Raw genomic sequence first — 27,485 nt, 5'->3', positions numbered from 1 at the left:
GGGCTAAAAATTATTTTTCAGCTGGGTACAGGGGCTCACGCCTGTGATCCCAGCACTTTGGGAGCCAAGGTGGGCAGATCACAAGGTCAGGAGTTCGAGACCAGCCTGGCTAGCACGGTGAAACCCCATCTCTACCAAAAAATACAAAATATTAGCTGGGCATGGTGGTGCGTGCCTCTAATCCCAGCTACTTGAGGCTGAGGCAGGAGAACTGCTTGAACCCAGGAGGCAGAGGTAGTAGTGAGCCAAGATTGCACCACTGCACTCCAGCCTCAGCAACAGAGCGAGACTCTGTCTCAAAAAAAAAAAAAAAAAACACTCTTTTTCTAGACATATTTTTGGTTAATGTGCAGAGCCACATGCACCCCAGGGTCTGTAACACTATACTTACTTGTATACATCATTTTCGATAGGCAGCAGATCATAACTCATAGCCTGAAAAGTCAATTCGTGGAGCACGGGGGAGCTGGGGTCAAAGCCTCGATCCAGGATCAGGAGCTGGGAACGTGCCTTGTCTGGGCCCTGGGGAAAAACAGAGAGATGCTTCACAAGCCACCCAGCCAACCCTAGCTTCTCCACCTAGCAAACCCCTCTTATAAAGGAGGGCAGCAGGAAGTGAGCTCTGAGGTGCAAACCTACTAACACAGCACAGAAGTCTACCACTAGACAAGATCACTAAAAATACCCTGCAAGACTCCAGTATTTCCATTTCATAACAAGAACACTTACAGACAGACATGAAATGCTAGGAGCCGAAGTGAGTTTCTGTAGGAGAGTGCTGCCCAAGTTCAACAAAAATGGGGCAACCACCCTCCAGTGTGCCTGGGACTGAACGGGTTCCCAGGACATGGGACTTTCAGTTTTAAAATCAAAGTGGTGAGGGAACAGCTCTGTCTCTTGATTGTAAGATGGTTACATGAATATAACCATGTGATAAAACTGCAAAGGACTGTACACACAGAGCACATGTAAAAACCAGTGAATGCTGAATGGGCTCTGAAGAGCATGTCAGCGTCGATTTTCTGGTTTGCTATTGTGCTTCTAGGGGTTTCCCAGGCCATTCGGAGCTGCAGCTGGGAAAGCCCTGGCAAACAGAACAAGTTGGTCACCCTGGCCACACTGAATACATGTAGATCACCCTGCCCCAGGGGCTTCAGGCATTTCATTGGAGGCCAGTCCCCAGGAAAAGCAGCACTGACATATGCTCTGTGGCAACAGAACCAAGCTGTCTCTGGGACTGTCACATAAACACTATGGTCCTTGGTAAGATAACCACGTGTCCAAGCCAGACTTACCTCTCCCATTGTTGGGTCATCAGCTTTATAGGCGTCGAGCTTGTCCTGGATTAGCTGAGCCAGCAGGGCATTGTCCTTGTACTCCCTGACAAAGGAGGAATGACAGAGCATGAATCACCCAGCACCAATGATGGTGCTGGCTGCCCCGGGAAAGGAAGCCAAGAAGTGCAGGGAGGGTTAGGGGAGATGTGAGCATTGTCTCTATCTGTGTTTTTACAATGAAAGTACATTTAGAAAGGAAAAGCAAAATAAACACTGAGCACCTGGACCATAAATAAGTGATTGTGATTTTCTTATTGCTTTTTTCCAAAATGATCTAAGTGGAAATGGATTAACCTCAAACAGCTTCAGATAAACCACTGCACTTCTGTTTGGGGCCCTGACCAGCCAGTCAACCTTTTGCCAGAATCAGGCTCTCAACCTGACTCCCATGATTCTCACTTCCCTCAGTTCACATTCCCCTGGGTCTTGCTTTGTTTTGTTTGTTGGAGAGTGACATTTCAGCTGGCATGGCTGGAACAATGTGAGAACCTTTGAACCTTTCCCAATGGCTGGGTCTGACGGCACTCCCTGTGTAGCGGGGAGACCCCGTAAGTGCTGAGGCAGGAGCCAAAAGCCTCAGCCTGTTTCCATATAGATAATAAAGAGGAAAGTAAATAGAAATATAACCATAGTAGTTATTAGTTATTCATAGGTGATCTTAATTCTTTTACTAATGCCTCTCAGGTCAGAAGTGTGAACCTGGGGAGACTTTGTGAAATGAATGACTCTAAGGCAAGATGCTTTAAGCCCTCTGTCACACCCCCATAAGGGCTGCTGGAAGGTCCTTTGTTCCTCCTGCAGTGGCCTCCTGTTTAGCCACTCTGTCTGGTTTTTCCTTCCCTGACTCCTGCTCATACTCCAGCCTTCACTCTCCCAGAGCACTGTGGTCATGCCCCTGTCCAAATCCCCCATAGGTTTCCAGTGATAACCACCAAAGGACGTAATACCAAACGTGGCATCTGAGACCTACAGAATTGGCTTCGTCTCACCCCACTCACTGCCCAACACATACTGTGCTGGACTATCCATCTTCCCCAAATGTGCCCCACATTTTCCCAACTCCAAGCTTTTGCTTATACCAAATGCAAAAGTCAACTGTCCACACAAAATGCCGGCCCCTCTCTCCTCATCAGCCTAACATCACCTGTGGTTTGCAAATGGGCTTCACCCTTGGCTCAAAGGGCCCTCTCCCTACTGGGGATGCCCCAAGCACTTGGTCTGTCCTGTCTTGCAGGGTGGAACCTGCAGGTGAGCATCTCTCATGCATACACATGTTGAAAGGCACTGACCACCCATCCTCCCTGATCGCGAGCCAGATCTTCAGCTTCAGGTGCCCCCAGCACTCAGCACGGAGCAAGTAAGTAAGGAATGCATGGCTTTATAAAATCTGAGGAACATTTATAAAATGTTTATAACATTTATAACATTTATAAGCTTTATAAAATCTGAGGAAAATTATCCTCTTTGTATTTTATCTTACTCTTGAAACATCTTTTGTAAAGACAGTAATTGTTTTTAAAGATTAGAAAAAGATTAAAAACTGTAGGCAACCTGAGGTACAGTTACATGGGGGTTCACATTTTAGTTGTTCAATAGTTGATTTGATTATATATCTTTTATGCTTTTTTTGCTGCAAGTATTATATTTCACTATTATATTTAGAAGATATAACCATTGGAAGAATAATTTTAAGTGAGAGACGCCCAAATCCTGATCTTCTTGAGACAATTGTCAGAGGAACCTTAGGGCCAGAGGAGGAGTCTGAGCCAGCTCCTCACTTGGGGGACACATGGGATGCCACTCCAGCAGAGTGGTGCACTGCCTTACCCCCGATACCGCACAGCCGGGTACTCCTTCAGGGTGGCACACAGGGTTGCAATCTGCTCTGCCAGGCGCTCCAGTATAGGATTCTTCATCTGAGCCTTGTGGGGACTGTAGAAGCTTTGGAAAGAGTCAGCAGAGTCCAAGGAATAGACCTGGGGAGGAGAAAAAGTGTTAATATATATTGTGAACTATCAGAGTATTCTCCAACTCTGGCAGTGTAGAAGAAACAGGATTTCTTTTACAAACATGTGCTGGGTGCCTACCATGTGCCAATGTGATAAACACTTGGGAACTATTAGTGACCAAAACATCCCTGTCTGCAAGGAGTTTGCAATCTAGTAGGAGAAAGCAGACAATAAACAATGAAAAGCAAATTGTGTGGTATTAAGAAACTGGTAAGTATATGAGAAAATATCAGAGCAGGGGAGAATGCCCAGGAGGGCTGCATAGGGAGGACACCAGGACTTGCTAAGAAGGTGACGTCTGAGAAGGGCTTGAAGGTGGGATGTTTATCACCAGCAGGGGACTTCCACATGGAGAGAACAGGTAGCACCAAGGACCTCAGGCGGGCGTGTGCCTAGGGTTCCTGGAGAACAGTGACGAGGCCAGGAGGAGAGCAGAAGAAGGGGTTAGTGTGAGACTACACTGGCCATTGTAAGCTTTGTTTCAATAAATAAGAGACAAGCCAGATACTGTGCTGTGACTGTGGGCAAATAAAGGAGCTATTTATGGATTTAATAATACCTTATCCTCAGTAGCATGTTGTAAGTATTTGTCTTTTCTTTTTCCTTTCTTTTTTTTTTTTTGAAGTGTTCTAGAAGTTGAGATTCTCTCATAAACAACTGAGTCTTCCAGTTTTCAGTATTATTTCAAATTCTCATTTATATAAACTACCTTAATCTTAAAAAACGGTATTTAAGGCCAGACGCAGTGGCTCACACCTGTAATCCCAGCACTTAGCGAGGCCAAGGCCAGTGAATCACAAGGTCAGGAGTTGGAGACCAGCCTGGCCAACATGGTGAAACCCGTCTCTACTAAAAACACAAAAAAATTAGCCAGGCATGGTGGCACCCACCTGTAACCCCAGCTACTGGGGAGGCTGAGGCAGAAGAATTGCCTGAACCCAGGAGGCAGAGGTTGCCGTGAGCCGAGATTGCACCACTACACTCCAGCCTGGGTGACAGAGCGAGACTCCATCTCAGAAAACAGAAAAAGGCATTTAAAAAAAGAGTTTATTACTTCCTTAAAATTTCTGAAATATAATATTGTTGAATATGCTAAAGCTGGATTTTGTTCTATCCAGGTAGGGACGGAACACACAGAAGAAAAAAAAAATTCCTTCCCTCAAGCAGGAGACAGGCTTTAGGCTAAGTGAGAAGGTAGCCTGTTTTAAAATGTTCACACTGTAACTTTTCCATTTCTCCTTCTCTAATAGGTCACTGGTGTCTTGAAGGTGATCTGTAAAGATCCAACATGCCACAATCATCTTTTAGCTCCATAAAATGCATCAAAGTCCTGTTGTTTTTGTTTCCTTGTTTGCTAAGAGACATTTTAACAGCTCTTAAAATACCAAGACAAATTGTGTCTGTTCTCTCACAATCAGCTTCACCTTTATTCATTTAATAACTTTTGTTTATTTCCAAGGGAGCGCTTTATGGCCCTTGCATTTGGCACTTGAAGTGTTAACGACTAATGACGAAGGCTGCCATCTGCTCTTGCAGCACATGACAAGCTGAGGTTATCTCCACGTAAGTAAAAACAGTCTCCTTCGCAGCAGATGGGATGTTTCTGCTCCCCTCCCTCGCTCTCCTTCCAAGCTCATTTCTGATTGGCTACTCTGTGGTTATTCAAGGAGTCAGCCGACAGGAGTAAGCACTGAGAGCAAGGATGAAATGCACACAAAGAAAGGCACAATGGCTGATGCAAAGTCAGAAACAACTGGAGAGTACCATGAGCGCAGGGGGCAGGCTGTATGGAACACTATTTCCATTCAGTAAACATCCAATTATAACCTATCGTTTGGCAATTCAGAGGATAGTACCTTCCCTCCCCCACTCTTCGGTAGGTCCTGCCCCACCCTCTCAGAATAAGAGCAGATGCAGATTTCCTGTGCACCCCTGCTCAGGCTCACCTGGGATTCATATGGGAGAAATGCAATATTGATTTCCGTCAGAGTTTTGATGACTTTGGCTGCTCGAGATTTTACCAGTTCATTAAACAGGGCATCTGGACAAGCTGCAAGCATGACAAAAGATAGTTGACTTTCCTGTCCATTTGCTGGTTCATTTAACAGCTGCACATGTACAGTGGGTTCTTCTTCATTTTATTAGAATTTTTTTTTTCTTTGAAATGGAATCTCGCTCTGTCACCCAGGCTGGAGTGCAATGGGGAGATCTCGGCTCACTATAACCTCCGCCTCCTGGGTTCAGGGAATTCTCCTGCCTCAGCCTCCCCTGCCATCAGGCCCAGCTAATTTTTGTATTTTTTTTTTTTTTTTTTTTTTTTTGAGACGGAGTTTCGCTCTTGTTACCCAGGCTGGAGTGCAATGGCGCGATCTCGGCTCACCGCAATCTCCGCCTCCTGGGTTCAGGCAATTCTCCTGCCTCAGCCTCCTGAGTAGCTGAGATTACAGGCACGTGCCACCATGCCCAGCTAATATTTTGTATTTTTAGTAGAGACGGGGTTTCACCATGTTGACCAGGATGGTCTCGATCTCTCGACCTCGTGATCCACCCGCCTCGGCCTCCCAAAGTGCTGGGATTACAGGCTTGAGCCACCGCGCCCGGCCTAATTTTTGTATTTTTGTAGAGACGGGGTTTTACCATGTTGGCCAGGCTGGTCTTGAACTCCTGACCTCAGGTGATCCACCTGCCTCAGCCTCCCCAAGTGCTGGGATTACAGGCGTGAGACACTGTGCCCGGCCCATTTTATTAGGATTTTTAAAAGACAACTAGGAAATTCACTCCATCCTAAAATATCCAGTACTTCTAGGGCAAGCTTTTCCAACCCACAACCCAGGACAGCTTTCAATGCAGCCCAACACAAATTCATAAACCTTCTTAAAACATTATGTGATTTTAAGGCTGGGTGTAGTGGCTCATGCCTGTAATCCCAGCACTCTGGGAGCCCGAGATGGGCGGCTCATGAGGTCAGGAGATTGAGACCATCCTGGCCAACATGGTGAAACCTTGTCTCTAAAATAAATAAATAAATAAATAAATAAAATTAAAATTTTAAAAAATTATGTTTTTTTGTGATTTTTTTTCTCCAGCTCATCAGCTATCATTAGTGATGATGTGTGGATCAAGACAATTATTCCAATGTGTCCCAGGGAAGCCAAAATATTGGACACCTCTGCTCTAAGGTATAAAAGGAATGTAAAACCACCTGCATGGTCTTCAATAGATAATAGAAAAACAAATGGCAATACAGATTGAGATATTGAAAGCTAATCAAAACTACTTTCTAATACCAAGAAAAGGAAGAAAAAAACAAGGCTGGGTGCAGTGGCTCATGCCTGTAATCCCAACACTTTTGGAGGCTGAGGCGGAAGGATTGCTTGAGGCCAAGAGGCTAAGAGTTCGAGGAAGGAATAAAAAACAGAAGAGATTAAGAAGGGGCAATGACAAGGCCTTTAGTATAAATAAATACCACACATCTAATACGTTAAGGATTAATGAAATAAGAAAGTGAAATCACTAGAAATGTGATGCAAGCATTTCCCCCAGAACTTTGAGCTCAGCAGCAGAGAAGGCCCCCTTGATAGGGAAACCATGATTTCTAGGAAATCTCTTGGGCCAAACAAATGGCCTCAGGGTTCCCAGAAATGTGTTACTGGATTCTTATTATTAATGCTATCTGTCTGCTCATTGTCATGCATATTCAAACACTGTAAAATTATTCTTCTGCTATATCCTTTCCACTTTCTCAGTAGTGAGTGCTGTGGGAGGTTATTCCTAGAGAGAAGAACTCTGGGTGAATTCTTACTGTTTTATACTCTGTAGCTATCCAGGTCAATTCCTCTCTCACTGCTTTTCTGCTAGGATCTGAGCATAAAATCCCCACAATATAAGAAAACTAATTCCAGGGTAATGACGCAGGTTCTTTCTTATACAAAGACTACAGGATTGGAACATCTTTGTAGCTGAAAAATTGATGGAAACATACTACAGTGTATAGTGATAACTGTAAATCTACATAATGAAATGCCAAGCATCAGGAAGGTTCTTCTCAGTCTCAAGAAGAAGTGCCTGTGTGCTATTTTTCAGCAGGAAGGACTGCATGATCTAGTGGGTTTTTATTTGTGTGCACTTATTTTTGTCTCTTATGTAATCTGTCTTCTGAAGAGAAACTAACAGATCGAGACAAGCATGGTAAGAACCCATTCCTTCCCTATTGACCTGCCTTAGTTTTGGCTCAGCCCAGCTGTTCAGAAATGCTAACCTGCCTGATGGGGGCTGGGGACAGCTCTCAGTTGTACTCACAGTCAGTGAAGAAGACGTGTGCAGCCCGGTATTTAGCAGTCGGCGGGTCCTTAAAGTCACTGATGAGAGAGTGGACAGACTGTGGACAGGGGGAACAAAGAGGGACCTGAATCCAATTCTAGAACCAAATGGGACCTGTATCTAAACTGAGTTATATTCAATGGCTTCAAGCCACTTGCGCAAAATAGCAGGGGATTTGTGATGCATAATTGTGACACTCACGTTTGGCCATAACCAAGTCCTGAGGACTTGAAATTAGGTTTATTTCAGAGTTTAGATGAATAAAGGCCTTCTTAGCTCATTCCAGAATGACAGTATCAGTTCTTTGGAGCCACTGTAATTAGTTGCTAGGACGATACCCACGAAAAAGGAAATCGGGCAGAAACCCTCCAGGAGATTCATACTTGATGACCTTTTGGCAATGTAGCTGCATCTGTAGAAACTCGTATGTAAGCCAGTTTTCAAAGTGAAAAGAAAATGTGAAAACTGGAGGAAATTTATATAGACTAAGACACCCAAGGCTGGTGTGGTAGCTCACGCCTGTAATCCCAACACTTTGGGAGGCCAAGGCGGGTGGATCACTTGAGCTCAGGAGTTTGATACCAGTCCGGGCAACAAAGCACGACCCCGATCTCTGCCAAAAATTAGCTGGGCATGGTGGCGCGTGCCTGTAGTCTCAGCTATTTGGGAGGCTGAAGTGGGAGGATCACTTAAGCCTCAGAGGTCGGGGCTGTAGTGAACTGTGATCACACCACTGCACTCTAGCCTGGGTGATGGAGTGAGATCTATCTCAAAAATATGTCCCCCACCCTCAACAACAACAACAAAAAATCCATCTAAGACAAATATCACCCAGAAGCAAGGAGGTGGGTGGACCTTGTTTGGATGGTGACTTGAAGTAACCTCTAAAATTATAAGACAGGTAAATCTTTTTTTTTTTTTTTTTTTTTTTTTGAGACGGAGTTTCGCTCTTGTTACCCAGGCTGGAGTGCAATGGCGCGATCTCGGCTCACCGCAACCTCCGCCTCCTGGGCTCAGGCAATTCTCCTGCCTCAGCCTCCTGAGTAGCTGGGATTACAGGCACGAGCCACCATGCCCAGCTGATTTTTTGTATTTTTAGTAGAGACGGGGTTTCACCAGGTTGACCAGGATGGTCTTGATCTCTCGACCTCGTGATCCACCCGCCTCGGCCTCCCAAAGTGCTGGGATTACAGGCTTGAGCCACCGCGCCCGGCCAAGACAGGTAAATCTGAACAGTAAAATAAAAGCATAAAATACCAAAGTCTGCAGGTGGACTGCTAATTAGACAGAGTGGATCCTACCTGAAGAGGGAGCACAAGGGGGAAAACTAGAATGATTCAGGGCCACAGAACACAGGCTCTGGTTTTCTGCATAGCTACTGTGTTTAAGAAGGCTTAATACATTCTTCACTTCTCGCTGCATAAACACCACCCCCCGCCCCGCCGCATTGTGGACTGCATGCTTAAACAGAGCAGTGTGTTAAATGCATGCTTAACCTAGAAATGTCAGTGTGCCACATAAATCCCAAGCCAGTCCATCTAACCTTAGCCAGAGTTCTCTGGTGGAAGGTTTACCTTCTCAGATGGAGTGATGAGATACACAGCCTCCAGGCTGGGGAGCGGCTCTCTGCGCTTGTTGATATCTTCCACAACTAGACAACAAAACAAACCATAGTGTGTAAGAAGACATGATGGGTGACCATAAAACTAGAAGCAATATAGAGAGGCCACCTTCAGACTATTGCAGATAAATATCTACAGTGGGGAGGAAACAATCATTCACCCATTCCTTAAGGTTACCACATTCCATGGGAGTGAATTCCATGGTCTCAACATGCCCAAGATGTTAGAAAATCTGAAATCTGGGCTGGGCACGGTGACTCATGCCTGTAATCCCAGCACTTTGGAAGGCTGAGGCGAGCAGATCACTTGAGGTCAGAAGTTCAAGACCAGCCTGGCCAACATTGGTGAAACGTCATCTCTACTAAAAAAGTACAAAAATTAGCCAGGAGTGGTGGAATGTCCCTGTAATTCCAGCTACTCGGGAGGGTGAGGTGGGAGAATCACATGAACCTGGGAGGCAGAAGTTGCAGTGAGCCAAGATTGTACCACTGCACACTGACCTGGGTGACAGAAGGAGACTCCATCTCAAAAAAACAAAAGGGAAAATCTGAAATCTTATCACAATAGGTATTTCTCATTTCCCATTTCAGTTTAAGTAAATTCCTTGATCTGTTCTGAGAGAAAATGGAACATGCTATCTAATTCTGTCAAGAATGGGTCCTTTGCCTCTTCCTTCGGCTTTGTCTCCTCTGTCCTAGATAATTCCAATTCCTTTAGAATTTCCATGTTAGGTTTATTTGTCAACAGTTGGATAGTTTCATTGCTTTCTTCTGCATATCAAATGAAGACATTCCAACCACACCCTCTCTACAATACTGTAAAGTTTTTACACTGTCTTCAATAGTGTAAAGATTAAACATTCTATTTTACTAAAGTAAATCATGGGTTTTGGTTTGCTTGTTTCCTCTACAGTTATGTCAAAGACTTCACCAGGAAAGAACAGCTTTTGGGAGAATCTTACCAGTCACCTGGTAATGCTTAAAATGTGTTATCTACTGTCCTCTAGCATGGAGGGAGCAAGGCAATTATACAGGTGCCATTCTTCCTATGCAGATGATTTAAGTACATAAAAGCATCACTGTAGAGGAATCCCTTGTAACATTTATAAAGACTTTTCACCCCAAATAATGTTCAAATTAATACCAAAATCCCTAAACACTTACTTTACCGATGGTTATAGATTTTGTAATTTCATAGGCCACTAACACTTCCCCCCAAAATGTTTCAGGGCTTCAACAAAGGGTTGCTAACTTAAATTTTGCTAAGTAAGAACTTTTCTTTTTATTTTGAGACAGAGTCTTGCTCTGTCACCCAGGCTGGAGTGCAATGGCATGATCTCGGCTCAGTGTAACCTCCGCCTCCCAGACTCAAGCAATTCTCAGCTTCCCAAGTAGCTGGGACTACAGACACACGCCACTGTGCCCAGTTAATCTTTGTATTTTTAGTAGAGACAGGGTTTCACTATGCTGGCCAGGCTGGTCTGGAACTCCTGACCTCAGGTGACCTGCCCGCCTCAGCCTCCTGAAGTGCTGGGATTATAGGTATGAGCCACCACACCCACCCATAAGGTCATTTTTTAAAAACCACCTTTCAGGGTACTAAAGAATCTGTGTATAGTGGAGAGATCTGAATCCCCATCTCCCACAGGAAGTCAATTAATAATATCTAATAACACTGAATCAAGATATAATAGAACAAGCATTTATAAAGAAAAACAAAAAAGATGACCAGAATGAAGGGCAAGGTGGCTGCCTCTGGGGTAATGGACCTCAGGGATGGGGAGATGAGAGGAGGACTGGACGTCACTGCTCTTTTATTAGATCCTTGTTAGCTCCATTTGGCATTTTTCCCCTTTACTTTTTTGTTTTTGTTTTTGCTTTGATAGACAGAAAAAAAAATAGTTTCGGCCAGGCGCGGTGGCTCAAGCCTGTAATCCCAGTACTTTGGGAGACCAAGGCAGGTGGATCACAAGGTCGAGAGATCAAGACCATCCTGGTCAACATGGTGAAACCCCGTCTCTACTAAAAATACAAAAAATTAGCTGGGCATGGTGGCGCGTGCCTGTAATCCCAGCTAATCAGGAGGCTGAGGCAGGAGAATTGCCTGAACCCAGGAGGCGGAGGTTGCGGTGAGCTGAGATCACGCCATTGCACTCCAGCCTGGGTAACAAGAGCAAAACTCTGTCAAAAAAAAAAAAAGTTTCAAAAACTCCATGAAGAAAATAACATTGTAAGCTCAAAACAGGGGCAAGCCTAGTCTTAAAACTGACTTGGGGCCAGGCACAGTAGCTCATCCCTGTAATCCCAGCACTTTGGGAGGCCACAGCAAGCAGGTAACTTGAGGCCAGGAGTTCAAAACTAGCTTGGCCAGCATGGTGAAACCAATCTCTATTAAAAATACAAAAAAAAAAAAAATTTAGTTGGGTGTGCTGGTGCCTATCTGTAATCCCAGGTACTCGAGAGGCTGAGGCACAAGAATTGCCTGAACCTGGGAGGTGGAGGTTGCAGTGAGCCAAGACTGCACCACTATACTCCACCCTGGGTATCCTGTTTGTCTCAAAAACAAACAAAATTCACACTTGGATCACCAAATTACATAAAAGTCATATCAAAAATTCTGCATGCAGGCTGGGCACAGTGGTTCACACCTGTAATCCCAGTACTTTGGGAGGCCTAGGCGGGTGGATCACTTGAGGTCAAGAGTTCAAGACCAGCCTGGCCAACATAGTGAAACCCCTTCTCTACTAAAAATACAATAATTAGCCAGGTGTGGTGACAGACGCCTGTAATCCCAGCTATTCAGGAGGCTGAAGCAAGAGAATTGAACCAGGGAGGTGGAGATTGCAGTCAGCCAAGATCGCCCCACTACACTCCAGCCTGGATGACAGAGCAAGACTCTGTCTCAAAAGCAAAACAAAACACACTGACTTGGATAAATAACATAAAAGTCTCATCAAAAATTCCGTATGCGGAACACACAGCCACCATGAACAGCAAAGGTCAATATCCAACACAGCCAACCTACCCTGTGCAGCCTCCCAGGAATCCAGTATACCCTCAGACCTTGCATCTTCCTCAGGCTCCACATTATACTGATGTTCCACCTACCTACTCAGAGTTCTATCGTCTGAGCTTTGTGCACCCAAGGGCTGCCACGGTCCCCACCAAGTCAGCCACATTTCCTGGAGCCTCTCCGTATCTTCCCATGGCCCAGGTTTGTGGCTGTTGGGCCTTTAGGTTCCACAATCCCCATGGCTTATTATTCAGTCAGTCCCATCTATCCACCTGGCTCTACAGTACTGGTGGAAGAAGAGTCCAACGCAGGTGCCAGATTTGGAGCTGGGGCTACTGCTGGCAACATTCTTCCTCCACCTCCTGGATGCCCTCCCAATGCTGCTCAGCTTGCCAACGTCCTCATAACTCAGCGGAAGGGGAACTTCTTCATGGGTGGTTCAGATGGTGGCTACACCATCTGGTGAGGAACCAAGGCCACCTTTGTGCCAGGAAAGACATAATATACTTTCAGCACTTCTCACAATGTAACTGCTTTAGTCATATCAACCTGAAGCTGCAGTTTAGATACATGTTGTTGGGGTGTCTTTCTGGTGCCCAAACTTTCAGGCACTTTTCAAATTTAATAAGGAATCATGTAATGGTAGCAGTACCTCCCTAAAGCACTTTGAGGTAGGGAAGGTATCCATTCACAAAATGAATGTGGGTGAAGCTGCCCTAAGGATCTTCCTTTAATTTCTCTGGAGTAATACTGTACCATACTGGTCTTTGCTTTTAATAATAAAACATCAAATTAGGTTTGGAGGGAACGTTGATCTTCCTAAGAATTAAAGTTGCCAAATTATTCTGATTGGTCTTTAATCTCTTTTAAGTCTTTGATTTATATTACTTATAATTAAATGGAACATATTTTTAAAAATTGTGTATGCAGGCCAGGTGTGGTGGCTCATATCTATAATCCCAGCACTTTGGGAGTCTGAGGCGGGTAGATCACTTGAAGTCAGGCGTTTGAGACAAGCCTGGCCAACATGGTGAAATCCTGTTTCTACTAAAAATACAAAAATTAGTTCGGTGTGGTGGCAGGTGCCTGTAATCCCAGCTACTTGGGAGGCTGAGGCACGAGAATCACTTGAACCCAAGAGGCAGAGGTTGTGGTGAGCTGAGATCACAACACTGCACTCCAACCTGGGAGACAGCAAGACTCCATTTCAAAAAAAAAGTGTGTATGCCATTTACAGGACTATACTTCTGCTGATAGATACACTGGATCTGTTTTTTAAAAATAAAGGAATCACATCCACGTGTAACAAAATGAAAACAGACACATACCTTATACGCTTTACAAATGCTAACTCAAAATGGATCACAGACCTAAATGTAAAATGCAAAATTATGAAACTCTAAAGGATTACATAAAAGAAAAGCTAGGTGGCCAATGACTTTCTAGATATGACACCAAAGCCACAATCCATGAAAAAAAGAATAGATAAGCTGGATTTCATAAAAATTAAAAATTACTGCTCTGTGAAAGATGCTGTCAAGAGAATGAAAAGCCAAGAAACAGACTGAGGGCAAATATTTCCAAAAGACATATCTGATAAATGACTATTATCCAAAATATATAAAGCTCCCTTAAAACTCAACAATAAGAAAACAAATAACCCAATTAAAAAATGGGCCAAAGACCTTACAGACACTGCACCAAAAAACAATATACAGATGGCAAATAAGCATGTGAAAAGATGCTCCACATCCTAGGTCATCAGGAAAATGCAAATTCAAACAACACCGTACCACTACACAGCTATTAGAATGATCAAAATCCAGAACACTGACAACTCCACATGCTGGTAAGGATGCGGAGCAACAGGAACTCTCATTCACTACTGCTGGGAATGCAAAATGGTTCAGCCACTTTGAAAAATGGTTTGGCAGTATCTTACAAAACTAAACACGCTTATCATATGATCCAGCAATTGTGCTCCTTGGTATTTACCAAAAGTTACAGCACACATTCCAGAGTGAATAAAACATAAACATACAAATAACTGTAAGGAAAATGTCTAAATAGCTAAGAAACAAAACTCTATCAGCACCACAGAAGTGCCCTGTCTCACACTCCCCTCTGTCAGCACCACTTGCTCTTCCCTGCAAACAGATCATTATCATAGCTTGAATGGTTAGTTCTTCTGTTTAGGTTTTTTTTTTTTTTGAGACGGAGTTTCGCTCTTGTTACCCAGGCTGGAGTGCAATGGCGCGATCTCGGCTCACCGCAACCTCCGCCTCCTGGGTTCAGGCAATTCTCCTGCCTCAGCCTCCTGAGTAGCTGGGATTACAGGCACATGCCACCATGCCCAGCTGATTTTTTGTATTTTTAGTAGAGACGGGGTTTCACCATGTCTGTTTAGGTTTTACTCCCTACATCTGCCTTTTAAAACACAGCTGAGCTCTGTGGTTTGAACTCTATGGAACTCTCAGTGGTCTTTCATGTCTTGCTGTCTTTCCTCACTGTTTTTTGTCAGGTGCATTCATGTTACTGTGAGCGCTCAGGGCTTGCTCATTTTCATCCCTGTAGAGTATTCTGCTGTGTAACTGCACCGCAACCGGTTTAATCATTCTACACTTGACGGGCATTTGGGTTGTTTTCCACTTGGGGCACCTATAAGCAACACTGCACACATATTCCTGCACATGTATCCTGGGCACATATAACCTGAGGTTGTCTAGGACACACATCTGACCACAGACATGCTGGCTCACAGGACAGGCCTAACTTCAACTTTACTAGACACTGCCAAGTGCTTTTCAAAGGGGCTACACCAACAGACATTCCAACACATAGGAGTTTCCATTTTTCTACCTCCTCACCATCACTTTGCATTATCAGAGATTAAACAGTGTAATCTTTTGAGTCTCTACTGGCATCTCCCTCTGTTTTGAATTGCATTTCCCTGACCACTAATGACAGTGGGCAATTTTCATAGATTTATTGGCCATTTGGATTTCTTCCTTTGTTAAGTGCCTGCTCAGAACTTTTTTCTATTGGGTGAGCTGCCTTTTCTTTCTTGATTTAACCATTCTTTCGTCATTCCTTTAATAAACATTTAATGATCATCTAGCCCTGGATTTGGTGCTAGCAATTCAGTGACGAACAAGATAGCCTTGGACCTCTCAGGAGCTTCTGGTCTTAGCACACAGGTTGCTAGAAGAATCTAAAATCAAAGGAGATAATAATGAATAGGAAAGAGCACTGCTCAATCGCAGAGAGCATGCTCACTTGTTATGCCCTCGGTCATGATGTCTGTCATCTTGCAGCAGGAGGACAGCATCCTCATGCTTAACTGATCCACCACCAGCACCTGCAAGGACAGAGAACAGCATATGAGCTGTATGGCATCTGCTGTGATTCTTGCATCAGCTTACCGTGTCACACTCTAAAAGGAGCTACAGAAGTGCAGACGACTGAAGAAACTATATTTCCTGTGGACCAGAAGCCCAGTGGGATATATGCTGGCTTGTACCTTCCACACTCTAACCTAATCTTCTAGGAGTTAAGAGTTTCCTCTCACTGATTTAATTTTATAAACCTAAAAAAAATTGTTTTTATTTCCCATGATAAAGTACCCATTAAAAAAATGAAAAAGCCAGGCATAGTGGCTCAGGTCTGTGATCCCAGCACTTTGGGAGGACGAGGTGGGCAGATCACCTGAGGTCAGGAGTTCAAGACCAGCCTGACCAACGTGGAGAAACTCCGTCTCTACTTAACATATAAAAACAGCTGGGTGTGGTGGTACACGCCTGTAATCCCAGCTACTCCGGAGGCTGAGGCAGGAGAATTGCTTGAACTTGGGAGGCGGAAGTTGCAGTGAGCCGAGATTGTGCCATCGCACTCCAGCCTGGGCAAAAAGAGCGAACCTCTGTCTCAAAAAAAAAGGGGTGGTGGGGAGAAAAATCAGCCAGGCACGGTGGTTCATGCCTGTAATCCCAGCACTTTGGAAAGCCAAGGAAGGCAGACCACTTGAGGTCAGGAGTTCGAGACCAGCTTGGCTAACATAGTGAAACCCTGTCTCTACTACACATATAAAAATTAGCTGGGCATGGGGGTGGGCACCTGTAATCCTGGCTACTTGGGAGGCTGAGGCAGCAGAATCGTTTGAACCTGAGAAGCAGAGGTTGTAGTGAGCCAAGATCACGTCACTGCACTCCAGCCTGGGTGACAGCAAGACTCCATCAAATAAATAAGTAAATAAATAAATAAATGAAAAAATTATCTATAGCTCCAACATTCAGAGATAATCCTATTAGCAAGTACTCTTTTCAGGGCATAAACTTGTGTTTAAGGGGAGAGTGAACACTAGTGCCTGTAGATGTGGTCTGGCATGTGAGGACTTGATGAAAGGCATCATCAGAACTGTGCCACTAACACATATGTCAGCTGGGACCATAGTGTACCTCAGTCTAGGCTGGAAGAACAAGAACATTCCAGGACTGGCCTAAAAGCTTCAGACCTGCAACTCTTCAGCTAACCTTTCTTATCTTCATTCAGCCCAAAGTGGAGAGGAAGCTGGCAGTTAAAACACAGCTATTTCTCCTTTGTTGTTGTTTTCTTTTTTCTCTCCTCTCTTTTTGTAATGATATAAACTGAGAAGGGGGGGGCAACAGGAGGAAGACAACATCAGTGGAGACAGTGTGGATAAGAAAGCTTTCTTCTGCAGTATAAGGGCCAATTAGTTTTTATTATATAAGGTAGCTTCCTCAAGATTAGTTTAACATTCACATCTACAAGCCCATCACTGATGTGAAGGGTAAGAGTGAAAGGTATGCATAAAGAGTTCCCACCAGACAACCTTCCCTTCTGGGTGGTAAGGACAGATGTGCTGTTAAAACAAAGGCCACGGATGAGACTTCAAAATCCTCCTGTACTAATCAGCTCTGTTGTTCCAAGGCCCAATGCACTTGAAAATGCATGGGCTTTTAACTACAGGAAAACTTGAGGGCAAGAAGGTTAGTATAAATCCTTCAACAACATGCAGAACAATTCAAGTAAAACTGCACACCCTTCTGGCCGGTATAATTCTCAGACTCAGACAACCAAGTAGTCCTTAAAATGCTGACTTCATGCATAGGGGGCAGCAGGTGCCACTTCTGTACCACACATTCCAGGCCCAGGCCATTTTCAGTTTGATTGGCTTAAATGTTTGTTTCAAGTACCCTATAGTTTCCAGCACTGCTCTCAATCTTATATGAATAAACGAGCTTACTATTCTTGTCTAATGTAGTTACAGATCAGTGAGGATATACCAGATGAGGGCTTTGAGCACAAACTGTACATGGGCTCTATGGAGATGCTTTATCATCACAAAGGGACAAGAAGGCCTCTTCTTCCTCTCCCAGAGCCAGCAGAATTATACTTTCTTCTGCTTTATCTAACAGATTCCAGGAAGTACTTTGCTTGAACAAAAGAGTTCCACTGCTAACTGCCTGACCAGGTAGTCTTTAAGATAAGCCTCATGACAGACAGACCTCTTAACCAAGGCTGTATGAAATGTAAGGCAGAGAAGATAAACTTTTTCCAATCCAGGAGTGTTCTGTACTCTGTGAACACAGCAAAAGCCCTCATTCCTGCCTACAATTTTCCTCCAGCTCCATTCCCTTCTGATTTTTCCATGTGAACTCACCTTTAAGGCCACTAACTGCACTTTCTACTCACCTTCCATTCCCCCTTCTTCTTGACCTTCTTTATCACATCATGCATAATCTCTAAAAAAGGAGAGAAAGAAAAAATAAATTTAATATGATATCAAAGACTTCTCCACCTCTCTGTTAGACAGGATCATTTCCCACCTTAGGCTTTGTGCTTCTGAATCATGAAATTCACCAACTGGTTTACTGAGCCATAATCAACCCACCATAAAAATAGTTAGTGGCCAGGCAATGGTGGCTCACATCTGTAATTGATGCTAGGGATTCAGTGATGAACAAAATAGCACTTTGGGAGGACGAGGTGGGTATATCACCTAAGTCAGGAGTTCAAGACTAGCCTGGCCAACATGATAAAACCCAGTCTCTACTAAAAATACAAAAATTAGCCAGGCATGGTGTTGCATGCCTATAATCCCAGCTACTTGGGAGGCTGAGACTAGAAAATGGCTTGAGCCCAACCCCAAGCACATCTGCAGAGTGCTCTCATCCCCAAATCACCATTTTGGTAAGCCCCATTTCCTGGAACACCACAAACACACATACACCTGACCAGCTGTGAGGCTCCATAGAAAAGTCCATTCTTGCTACTCTGTAAACCTAAGTAACACATGTCCAGAGCGACTCGAAGGGCAACAGCTGTCATCAGCACGTATGCTTCAAACAGACAATTCTCTAAGACTCGATGGTTCCTAACTCTGCTTTTGACTATCTTTAGTAATCTGATATGTCATAAGTGCCTAAAGTTTTAAGCACTTTTTTCCTGATTATAAAACACACACACACAGTGCAGTAAACTTGAAAAAGACAGAAAAGTATAAAGAAAAAATTCTGGCCAGGGGCAGTGGCTCACGCCTGTAATCCCAGCACTTTGGGAAGCCAAGGTAGGTGGATCACCTGAGGGCAGGAGTTCAAGACCAGCCTGACCAATATGGTGAAACCCTGCCTCTACTAAAATACAAAAATTAGTTGGGCGTGGTGGTGTGCACCTGTAACTCCATCTACTCAGGAGGCTGGGGCAGGAGAATTGCTTGAATCTGGGAAGTGGAGCCATGATTGCGCCACTGTCCTCCAGCCCGGGCGACAGACCCAGACTCTGTCTCAAAAAAAAAAAAAAAAAAAAAAAAAAAAAAAAAAAAAATTGTGTATTACTTGTTTTTTTGAGACGGAGTTTCACTCTTGTTGCCCAGGCTGGAGTACAATGGCATGATCTTAGCTCACCACAACCTCCACCCTCCCAGGTTCAAGTGATTCTCCTGCCTCAGCCTCTCGAGTAGCTGGGATTATAGGCATGCGCCACCACGCCCAGCTAATTTTGTATTTTTAGTAGAGATGGGGTTTCTCCATGTTCATCAGGCGGTCTCCAACTCCTGACCTCAGGTGATCCGCCCACCTTGGCCTCCCAAAGTGCTAGGATTACAGGCATGAGCCACCATACCTGGCTCCATATATTACTTGTATACTAAAAAACAATCAGGTCGGGCGTGATGGTTCACACCTGTAATTCCAGCACTTTGTGAGGCTGAGGTGGGCAGATCACCTGAGGTCGGGAGCTCAAGACCAGCCTGGCCAACATGGTGAATGAAACTCCATCTCTACTAAAAGTACAAACATTAGCTGGGTGTGGCATCTGTAATCATGCCAACTTGAAATGCATAATTAACATTTTTGTTTATTGGCAGGGCACGGTGGCTCATGCCTGTAATCCCAGCACTTTGGGAAACTGGAGGTCGGTAGATCACCTGACGTCAGGAGTTCAAGACCAGCCTGACCAACAAGGTGAAATCCTGTCTCTACTAAAAAATACAAAATTAACTGGGCCTAGTGGCGCATGACTGTAATCCAAGCTACACAGAAAGCTGAGGCAGGAGAATCCCTTGAACCCGGGAGGCGGAGGTTGCAGTGAGCCTAGATAGTGCCATTGCACTCCAGCCTTTGCAAAAAGAGCAAAACTCCATCTCAAACAAACAAAAAAAACACACAGTTTATTTCATACAAGCTTTTTTTTTTTTTTTTTGAGACGGAGTTTCGCTCTCGTTACCCAGGCTGGAGTGCAATGGCACGATCTCGGCTCACCGCAACCTCCGCCTCCTGGGTTCAGGCAAGTCTCCTGCCTCAGCCTCCTGAGTAGCTGGGACTACAGGCACGCGCCACCATGCCCAGCTAATTTTTTGTATTTTTAGTGGAGACGGGGTTTCACCATGTTGACCAGGATGGTCTCGATCTCTTGACCTTGTGATCCGCCCGCCTCGGCCTCCCAAAGTGCTGGGATTACAGACTTGAGCCACCGCGCCCGGCCCCATACAAGCTTTTTCTATGCACTTTTACATAGTTAAGATCATGTTGGCCAGGTGTGGTGGCTCATGCCTGTAATTCCAGCTCTTTGGGAGGACAAGACAGGCAAATCACTTGAGCCAGGAGTTTGAAACCAGGTTGGACAACACGGTGAAACTCCGTCTCTACAAAAAATACAAAAATTAGCCAGTCATGGTGGCACATACCTGTAGTCCTAGCTTCTCAGGAGGCTGAGGTAATGGGACTACTTGAGCCAGAAAGGCAAAGTTGCAGTAAGCCAAGATCATGCCACTGTACTCTAGCCTGGGTGACAGAGGGAGGCTCTGACTCAAAAAAAGAAGATCATGCTGTAGGTATGTAATTTTATATTATGCTTTGTCACTTAACATACTCATTTCATCCATTTTAATAAAAATGCTTCCTAGGATTTTAAATGCCTGCGTAACAGTCCATTGTCAACAATATTCCCAATAACCATTTAGATTACTTTGCATGTTTCAGTGTAGTGAAAAACCGAAAACTAATATATCCATAATAAGGCAGTGGTTAAGTTAATTAAGTTAATTAGGTTACATTTGTACAATGGAATACTACGTATCCACTGGAAATAATTATATGGGAAAATACGTACTCACTCATTCCAGCTTTCACTCAATAAGCATTTGTTGAGTAACCACTACTTGCCAGCCATTGTACTAGGCCCTGGGAATGAACAAGATACTATGCCACTCAGCTCCTATGGAGCTGCTGCTTTTGGGAAGGAGGCAGCCACTAAATGGAAAGAGCAATTGCATCTTCTCATAAGTGCTCCGAAGTAAATAAATAAGGTGCTATGAATTTTTTAAAAAGGGTGTGGACTTCCTACTTAAGTAGGGAGTCAGGCAAGGCCACTCTAAGCAAGATGGACCTGACAAGGAAGAAGTTAGCCAAGAACTAGGAAAAGGAGAAGGAACAGCACAGTTTTTGTGGGAAAAGGAAAATGAGCTTGACATTTTCTGGGAAATGAAGATTATATAAGCTGAAGTTGGAGGTCAGACCATACAGAGTCTCGAGGTCCTTGATAAGGAGTGTGATTTTATCTGAAGGGCATTGGAGAGCCACGGAAGGTAAGGACGTAATCTGATGAGCTACTGAGATCCAAGATGGAGGGGGCAAGAACAGAAGCAGGGAGTGGAGTCAGGAGGCCTTTCCAACAGTGCAGGCATGACAGTGGCAGAGGAGATGGGGAGCAGTGGGTAGACTGGATATAATAAATAGACTGTGGAGGTAAAGCAAGCAGGGTTAGCTGATAAACTGGATGTGGCGGGAAAAGAAAAGAAACATAGCTAACTCCCAGATTTTTGGTTTAAGCCAAGAAATTGATGTAGAGACATTCAGGGAGATTTAGCAGGAGAAGAACTGGTCTGTAGGAGAACATCAGGAGTTCTATTTTAGTTGTTTAAGAATAAGAAGTCTGGCTGGGCACGGTGGCTCACGCCTGTAATCCCAGCACTTTGGGAGGCTGAAGCAGGAGGATCACAAGGTCAGGAGATGGAGACCATCCTGGCCAACATGATGAAACCCCGTCTCTACTGAAAATACAAAAAAGTTAGCTGGGTGTGGTGGCACACACCTGTAGTACCAGCTACTTGAGAGGCTGAGGCAAGAGAACTGCTTGAACCCAGGAGGCGGAGATTGCAGCGAGCCGACATCACACCACTGCACTACAGCCTGGGTGACAGCGCAAGACTCTGTCTCAAAAAAAAAAAAAAAAAGAAAAGACTGAGATGGCTAAGACATATTCAAGGGAAGACACTGAATAGGTGGCTGGAGGTAGCTCTTGGGCTTGGAAGCACAACCTCAGCTAGAGTGAAACACTTGGAACTCATCATCAAATAGAGGCGTGAGGGACAACTGCCAAAAATGATTCTGATAAGAGCAGTGAGATGAGGATAGACATGGTCTTTGTGGACGTTGACAATTGTCTCAGTGAAATAAGAATAATAAGAATGAAGCCAGACTAAAATGGAAGAGGAGGAAGACAAGACAGAATATCTCAACAACTCTTAAAGAAGTTTTGCTTTAAAAGGTAGCAGAGAAAAGGCATGAAAATGAACAAGGTAGACAGAGACATAAATGCAAGGGCAGGATTTGTTTTTTAAAGATGTGAAAGATTACAGCATTTTTAGTGATGCTGGCAAAAAGTCAAAAGGGAAGGGGAAACTGATAATGCAGGAGAGATAATGGAGCAATAAAAGAAGGAAGTCCGTGAGGAGGAGGAAGGAGCTGGAGCTGAGACACAAGAGGAGAGCCTGACCTGGGACAGGAGGCATCCTGTGGGAAGGAGAGGAAAGCCACAAATGGGCTTGGAGACATGGTGGCAGAGGTGAGGGGTTTCCTTGTTGGAGATGAAGTCATTGGGTAAGAGTGGCAGAGGCGTGTTATATATGGAAGCTTTGAAGAAAGAAGGTATTATGTATCTTCCCAGAGATTGGGCAAGTAAATTTGCTACGGAAATGTTTTAGCATTCACAGATAGTACTAAGGACTACTTTAACGTTCATGACTGTGAATTTAAAGTTAGACCATGTAGCTTAATGTTTTTCCCAATAATGTTCAGCTATCGAGGTGCAAGAAAGGAAGGCTGGTTTCATATAAGGTTAGAGTTTTCATATACAAGCACAAAACAGGAAGAAAATCTTCAAAATATATGGTGAAGGGCGAAAAAAACATGCTACAACTATTTTTAAAGCAGATATGCATAGGAAAATTAGAAAAACTCACACCAAAAGCTTATTTGTGTGCAATAATGTTATAATTAATCTTTACTTGCCAATTTGTGCCTTCCAATGTTGTCCCAAGCTTTCTGCATAAGAAAAATGCTCTCAAAATAATGTGTCAGTGAACATCTTTGTGCCCAGGGCTTTTCTTAGCATGAACTATTCCTGTTAGGGCAGCTTTCTGACTATGGAATAAACCGCTAAAATATCTAAATGTTCGGGGCTCCTGATAAACTCTGCTGAATGACTTTCCAAAAGTATGTCTCCCACCCTTACCAGCACTACGTGGTTCTCCAAATTAACATGCTATCTGATCAAATATCTTGAGGTTTATTTATTTTCATCTTTGCCACAATGACAGTGGAAAACAGTATATTTCACTATTTTCATCTGAATATATTATATTATGGAGGATGAATAATTTTCTTGCCACTAAAAATTAATATAAATTTACTGAAAAAAATTACACTTAAAGTCACCTTTTGATAGGAAAAGGCAGATATAATAATAATAATAATAATAATAATAATAATAATAAACAAGTACCACAAATGTTAAAAGACACATAAATTACTGCTGCAGCCGCAACCATTCCTAGGAAGTTATTTCCTTTCCAAAGTTCTCAGGGCATATATTTGTTCTGGGTAATGTTAACAGCCTATTGTAATCCTGCCCTACATTTTCCTAATCTAATACCAAAAAGGAAACAAGGATTAGAATTCAGTTTAGCATTAAGAATCAAGTAGCTTGGGCTACCTCCTCACAATCCCTAGCAATCCCATTTCATCTCCTTCCTAAGTCCTCTTCACGTGGAGAGAAACAAAGAAGCCTTCTGAAGCAGGTCCAGCCAGGAGGTCTTACTTCCACATACCAAATCATGTGTATCTACAGCCAAGTGCCTGCTCTGCCATCCATCTAGTCTATGGAGATGTGTTCAAAAGACTGGGGCAGCTTCAATTTCTTCATAATACTGAAGAATCTGGTGGACTCTGCTTCCCTCATAGACAGATGGGCAAGAAAGCAGTTTCCTTCTTAATCACACCCTCTAGGTCCTGGGTGACTCCCAAACTTGGCAAATCTCTGCCATGTCCTCAGAGAAATGGCTGGTGGTCTAAGATGATCTGGGACATCTTCAAATGCACCCTATATTTCAACTAGAGTCCCAAAACACAGGCTCCAGGGATCGCTACAGGGACCGCTCAGCACTTGCAGCTCCCTGTGAAGCCCTACCCTCACAACCCAGGAGGGACTTACAACTGCCCTCCACAGTGACATATGCCAGATGCCCTGAGCCTAGGGCACATGCAAACACCTGAGTAGTGTGACTAATATTAGATGGGCCAGAAGCTCAGGAGAAATGCAGCCAAAGTCCTCAAGATTGCAGGCGATTCAAAGATTCTGCACTGTAGCCCCAGAGCACCACACTGCCAGAACAGAGGCACGGGGATCGACTTTCTATTGCCTTCATGTTGCTGAGGGAACTAAGAGAGTCCAACCTCAGCCCACAACTCCCAACTCTTTTTACCAATCCAGAGTACAGGGAATTCCAGAGTTATTCTGACTCAACAGTAGACGTTCCTCTAAAAGGCATCCGCTTGACAGAACTCCAGGGGTCTCAAGGGGTAATGCTGGCTGGCCAAACCGAAATTACCCGCCAAAATGCCCAAGGAAGTGCTAAAGTTAGACCAGGGCTAACATATCCAGGTTCAGGCATTTGCTAGCTGTGTGATCTTGGGCAAGTTAAAACTTTTTTTTTTTTTTTCCCTGAAGGACTCTCCCTTTATCGTCCAGGCTGGAGTACAATGGCAATATCTTGGCTCACTGCAACCTCCACCTCCTGAGTTCAGGTGATTCTCTTGCCTCAGCCTCCCTAGTAGCTGGGACTACAGGTGTGCGCCACCATGCCCAACTAATTTTTGTGTCTTTTTTTGTAGAGATGGGGTTTCACCATGTTGGCCAGGCTGGTCTCAAACTCCTGACCTCAGGTGATCCATCTGCCTCGGCCTCCCAAAGTGCTGGGATTACAGGCACCTTGCCAAGTTTAAAATGTTTTAAGTTTCAGTTTTCTCATCTGCAAAATTAAAATTATAATACTTTAATAGCCTGTTGTGAAGATTAATGAGATAAAATGCTTACTTAGTCCAGTACCACATATGAGGCACTCTGCAAAAGGCACCTCTTGTGACAGCACTCTAAAAGCATATTATTCATACAGAGAAAGGAAAATTATGAAACTTAACTTCCACCAATCAAGATTTTTAACATAATGTAAAAATCCTCTTAAGGCCGGGCGCGGTGGCTCAAGCCTGTAATCCCAGCACTTTGGGAGGCCGAGACGGGTGGATCACGAGGTCGAGAGATCGAGACCATCCCGGTCAACATACTGAAACCCCGTCTGTACTAAAAATACAAAAAATTAGCTGGGCATAGTGGCACGTGCCTGTAATCCCAGCTACTCGGGAGGCTGAGGCAGGAGAATTGCCTGAACCCAGGAGGCGGAGGTTGCGGTGAGCCGAGATCGCGCCATTGCACTCCAGCCTGGGTAACAAGAGCGAAACTCTGTCTCAAAAAAAAAAAAAAAAATCCTCTTAAAAGGAAACAAATGCCGGGCGCGGTGGCTCAAGCCTGTAATCCCAGCATTTTGGGAGGCCGAGGCGGGTGGATCACGAGGTCGAGAGATCGAGACCATCCTGGTCAACATTTAGCAGAAACCCCGTCTCTACTAAAAGTGCAAAAATTAGCTGGGCATGGTGGCACGTGCCTGTAATCCCAGCTACTCAGGAGGCTGAGGCAGGAGAATTGCCTGAGCCCAGGAGGCGGAGGTTGCGGTGAGCCGAGATCGCGCCATTGCACTCCAGCCTGGGTAACAAGGGCGAAACTCCGTCTCAAAAAAAAAAAAAAAAAAAAAGGAAACAAATGTGGCCATGCGCAGTGGCTCACGCCTGTAATCCCAGCACTTTGGGAGGCTGAGGTGGGCAGATCACTTCAGATCAGGAGTTCAAGACGAGCCTAGCCAACACGGTGAAGCCCCATCTTTACTAAAAATACAAAAATTATCCAGGCATGGCAGGCACCTGTGATCCCAACTACTCGGGAGGCTGAGGCAGGAGAATCACTTGAATCTGGGGAGGCATAGGTTACAGTAAGCCGAGATCACGCCACTGCACTCCAGCCTGGGCAACAAAGAGAGACTCTGTCTCAAGAAAAAAAAAAAGGAAACAAATGTTTAAAATAGTTTTTAAATAATCATAAAGATATTCTGATGGCAAACTACATAGCTATTTCACCAAAAATTTCAAAACTTCTCTGATCTGCAGTAAACATGTATGTTTTTGGAATAATGGACGTATAGACAGCACCAAACATATACGAATCCTAAATGAAAACATAAAGTTAAGCCTGGGCAACATGGCAAAACCCCATCTCTGCAAAAGACACAAAAATTAGCTGGGTATGGTAGCTCACGCCTGTAGTCCCAGCTACTCAGGAGGCTGAGATGGAAGGATCCCTTTGAGCCCAAAAGACAGAGACTACAGTGAGCTGTTCCTGCTGCTGCACCACTCCAGCCTGGGCAACAGAGTGAGACCCTGTTTCAAATTAAAGAAAATATGAAGTTAAGCATAAGGACTCCTGTCCCCTTCTGAGAAGACAGAGTGGCCCCTGGCTATCTGTGAGTTAATTCCGAGCAAAAGTAGAGACCAACATAAAGTCAAAGGCATTTAGTCATAACAAAGAACGCAGGTCTGTATTTTAAAATTGCTATTATTTAACACGTATACAAAAATTCAGTCAGATAAGAAAATAAAATGAGTTATGATATTGGTAATATTGATATACATCTATCTGCAGAAATCAAAATGATTAGCCACATTAAAACATTTAGTAAGGCGGTAGATAATAAATACATAAAAATCAAGAGGACTTTGTACACAGCAGCAATAACCAGATTGTAGGAAGAGGGCTCACTCTTTACCAGTTTACACTGGGCTGGAACTCTGCTCCCAAAGGTTCAATCTGCTTTTGGAAATCCTGCTCTGGGTAGTCTGTTCCTCTTTCCTGACAGCAAAGGCAGCAACCAAGTTTCTTGAAATGTCTTGTGTGGGGCTGAAGAGCCTCCTTGCTAAACAACTGCATCTTCGCAGGTGGAATAAGCTAGTGTTCAACAATATTGCAGGAAATGGTGCAAATACTTGAGAACAAGCCTTCCAAGTATCTCAAGGTCCCTTTCTTGGAAATATCATTTATACATACACTATTGGTACCTAATTATAAACCACTTTAACTTTTTGCCTTTATGTAGTTCTTAATAATATAAAAGAAGAACATTCTTGTAAACAAACAAACAAACAAACGATATAAATTTCACAGAGTGAAATTTCCCTCCTTACCCCAACTCTTGAGGGAAAAACAACCACTAAGGGTTTTGGGCATGC

At 44.1% G+C, this 27,485-nt stretch overlaps 1 protein-coding gene and 1 pseudogene across 2 annotated transcripts in view; one reads left to right on the top strand and one right to left on the bottom strand.

Annotated features, from left to right (window-relative positions):
- The window catches only part of STXBP1 (syntaxin binding protein 1), an 88,735-nt gene that overhangs the window by 26,968 nt on the left and 34,282 nt on the right, over positions 1–27,485 (bottom strand). For both annotated transcript variants that reach the window (XM_039475110.2, XM_039475111.2), the window contains exons 2-9: positions 18,010–18,059; positions 15,577–15,658; positions 9,241–9,317; positions 7,646–7,724; positions 5,293–5,396; positions 3,165–3,313; positions 1,296–1,380; positions 392–522 (exon numbers count right to left, since the gene is read on the bottom strand). In XM_039475110.2, the coding sequence (XP_039331044.1) occupies positions 392–522; positions 1,296–1,380; positions 3,165–3,313; positions 5,293–5,396; positions 7,646–7,724; positions 9,241–9,317; positions 15,577–15,658; positions 18,010–18,059 (757 nt within the window). The remainder of the gene's footprint in view (positions 1–391; positions 523–1,295; positions 1,381–3,164; positions 3,314–5,292; positions 5,397–7,645; positions 7,725–9,240; positions 9,318–15,576; positions 15,659–18,009; positions 18,060–27,485) is intronic.
- On the top strand, positions 12,213–12,781 carry LOC101042648 (DAZ-associated protein 2-like; annotated as a pseudogene).

This window comes from Saimiri boliviensis, chromosome 2 (assembly GCF_048565385.1).
Source record: "Saimiri boliviensis isolate mSaiBol1 chromosome 2, mSaiBol1.pri, whole genome shotgun sequence".
Lineage (NCBI taxonomy): Eukaryota > Metazoa > Chordata > Mammalia > Primates > Cebidae > Saimiri > Saimiri boliviensis.
The sequence above is the reverse complement of the archived record's forward strand: the minus strand, read 5'-3'. Positions and strand labels throughout refer to the sequence as shown.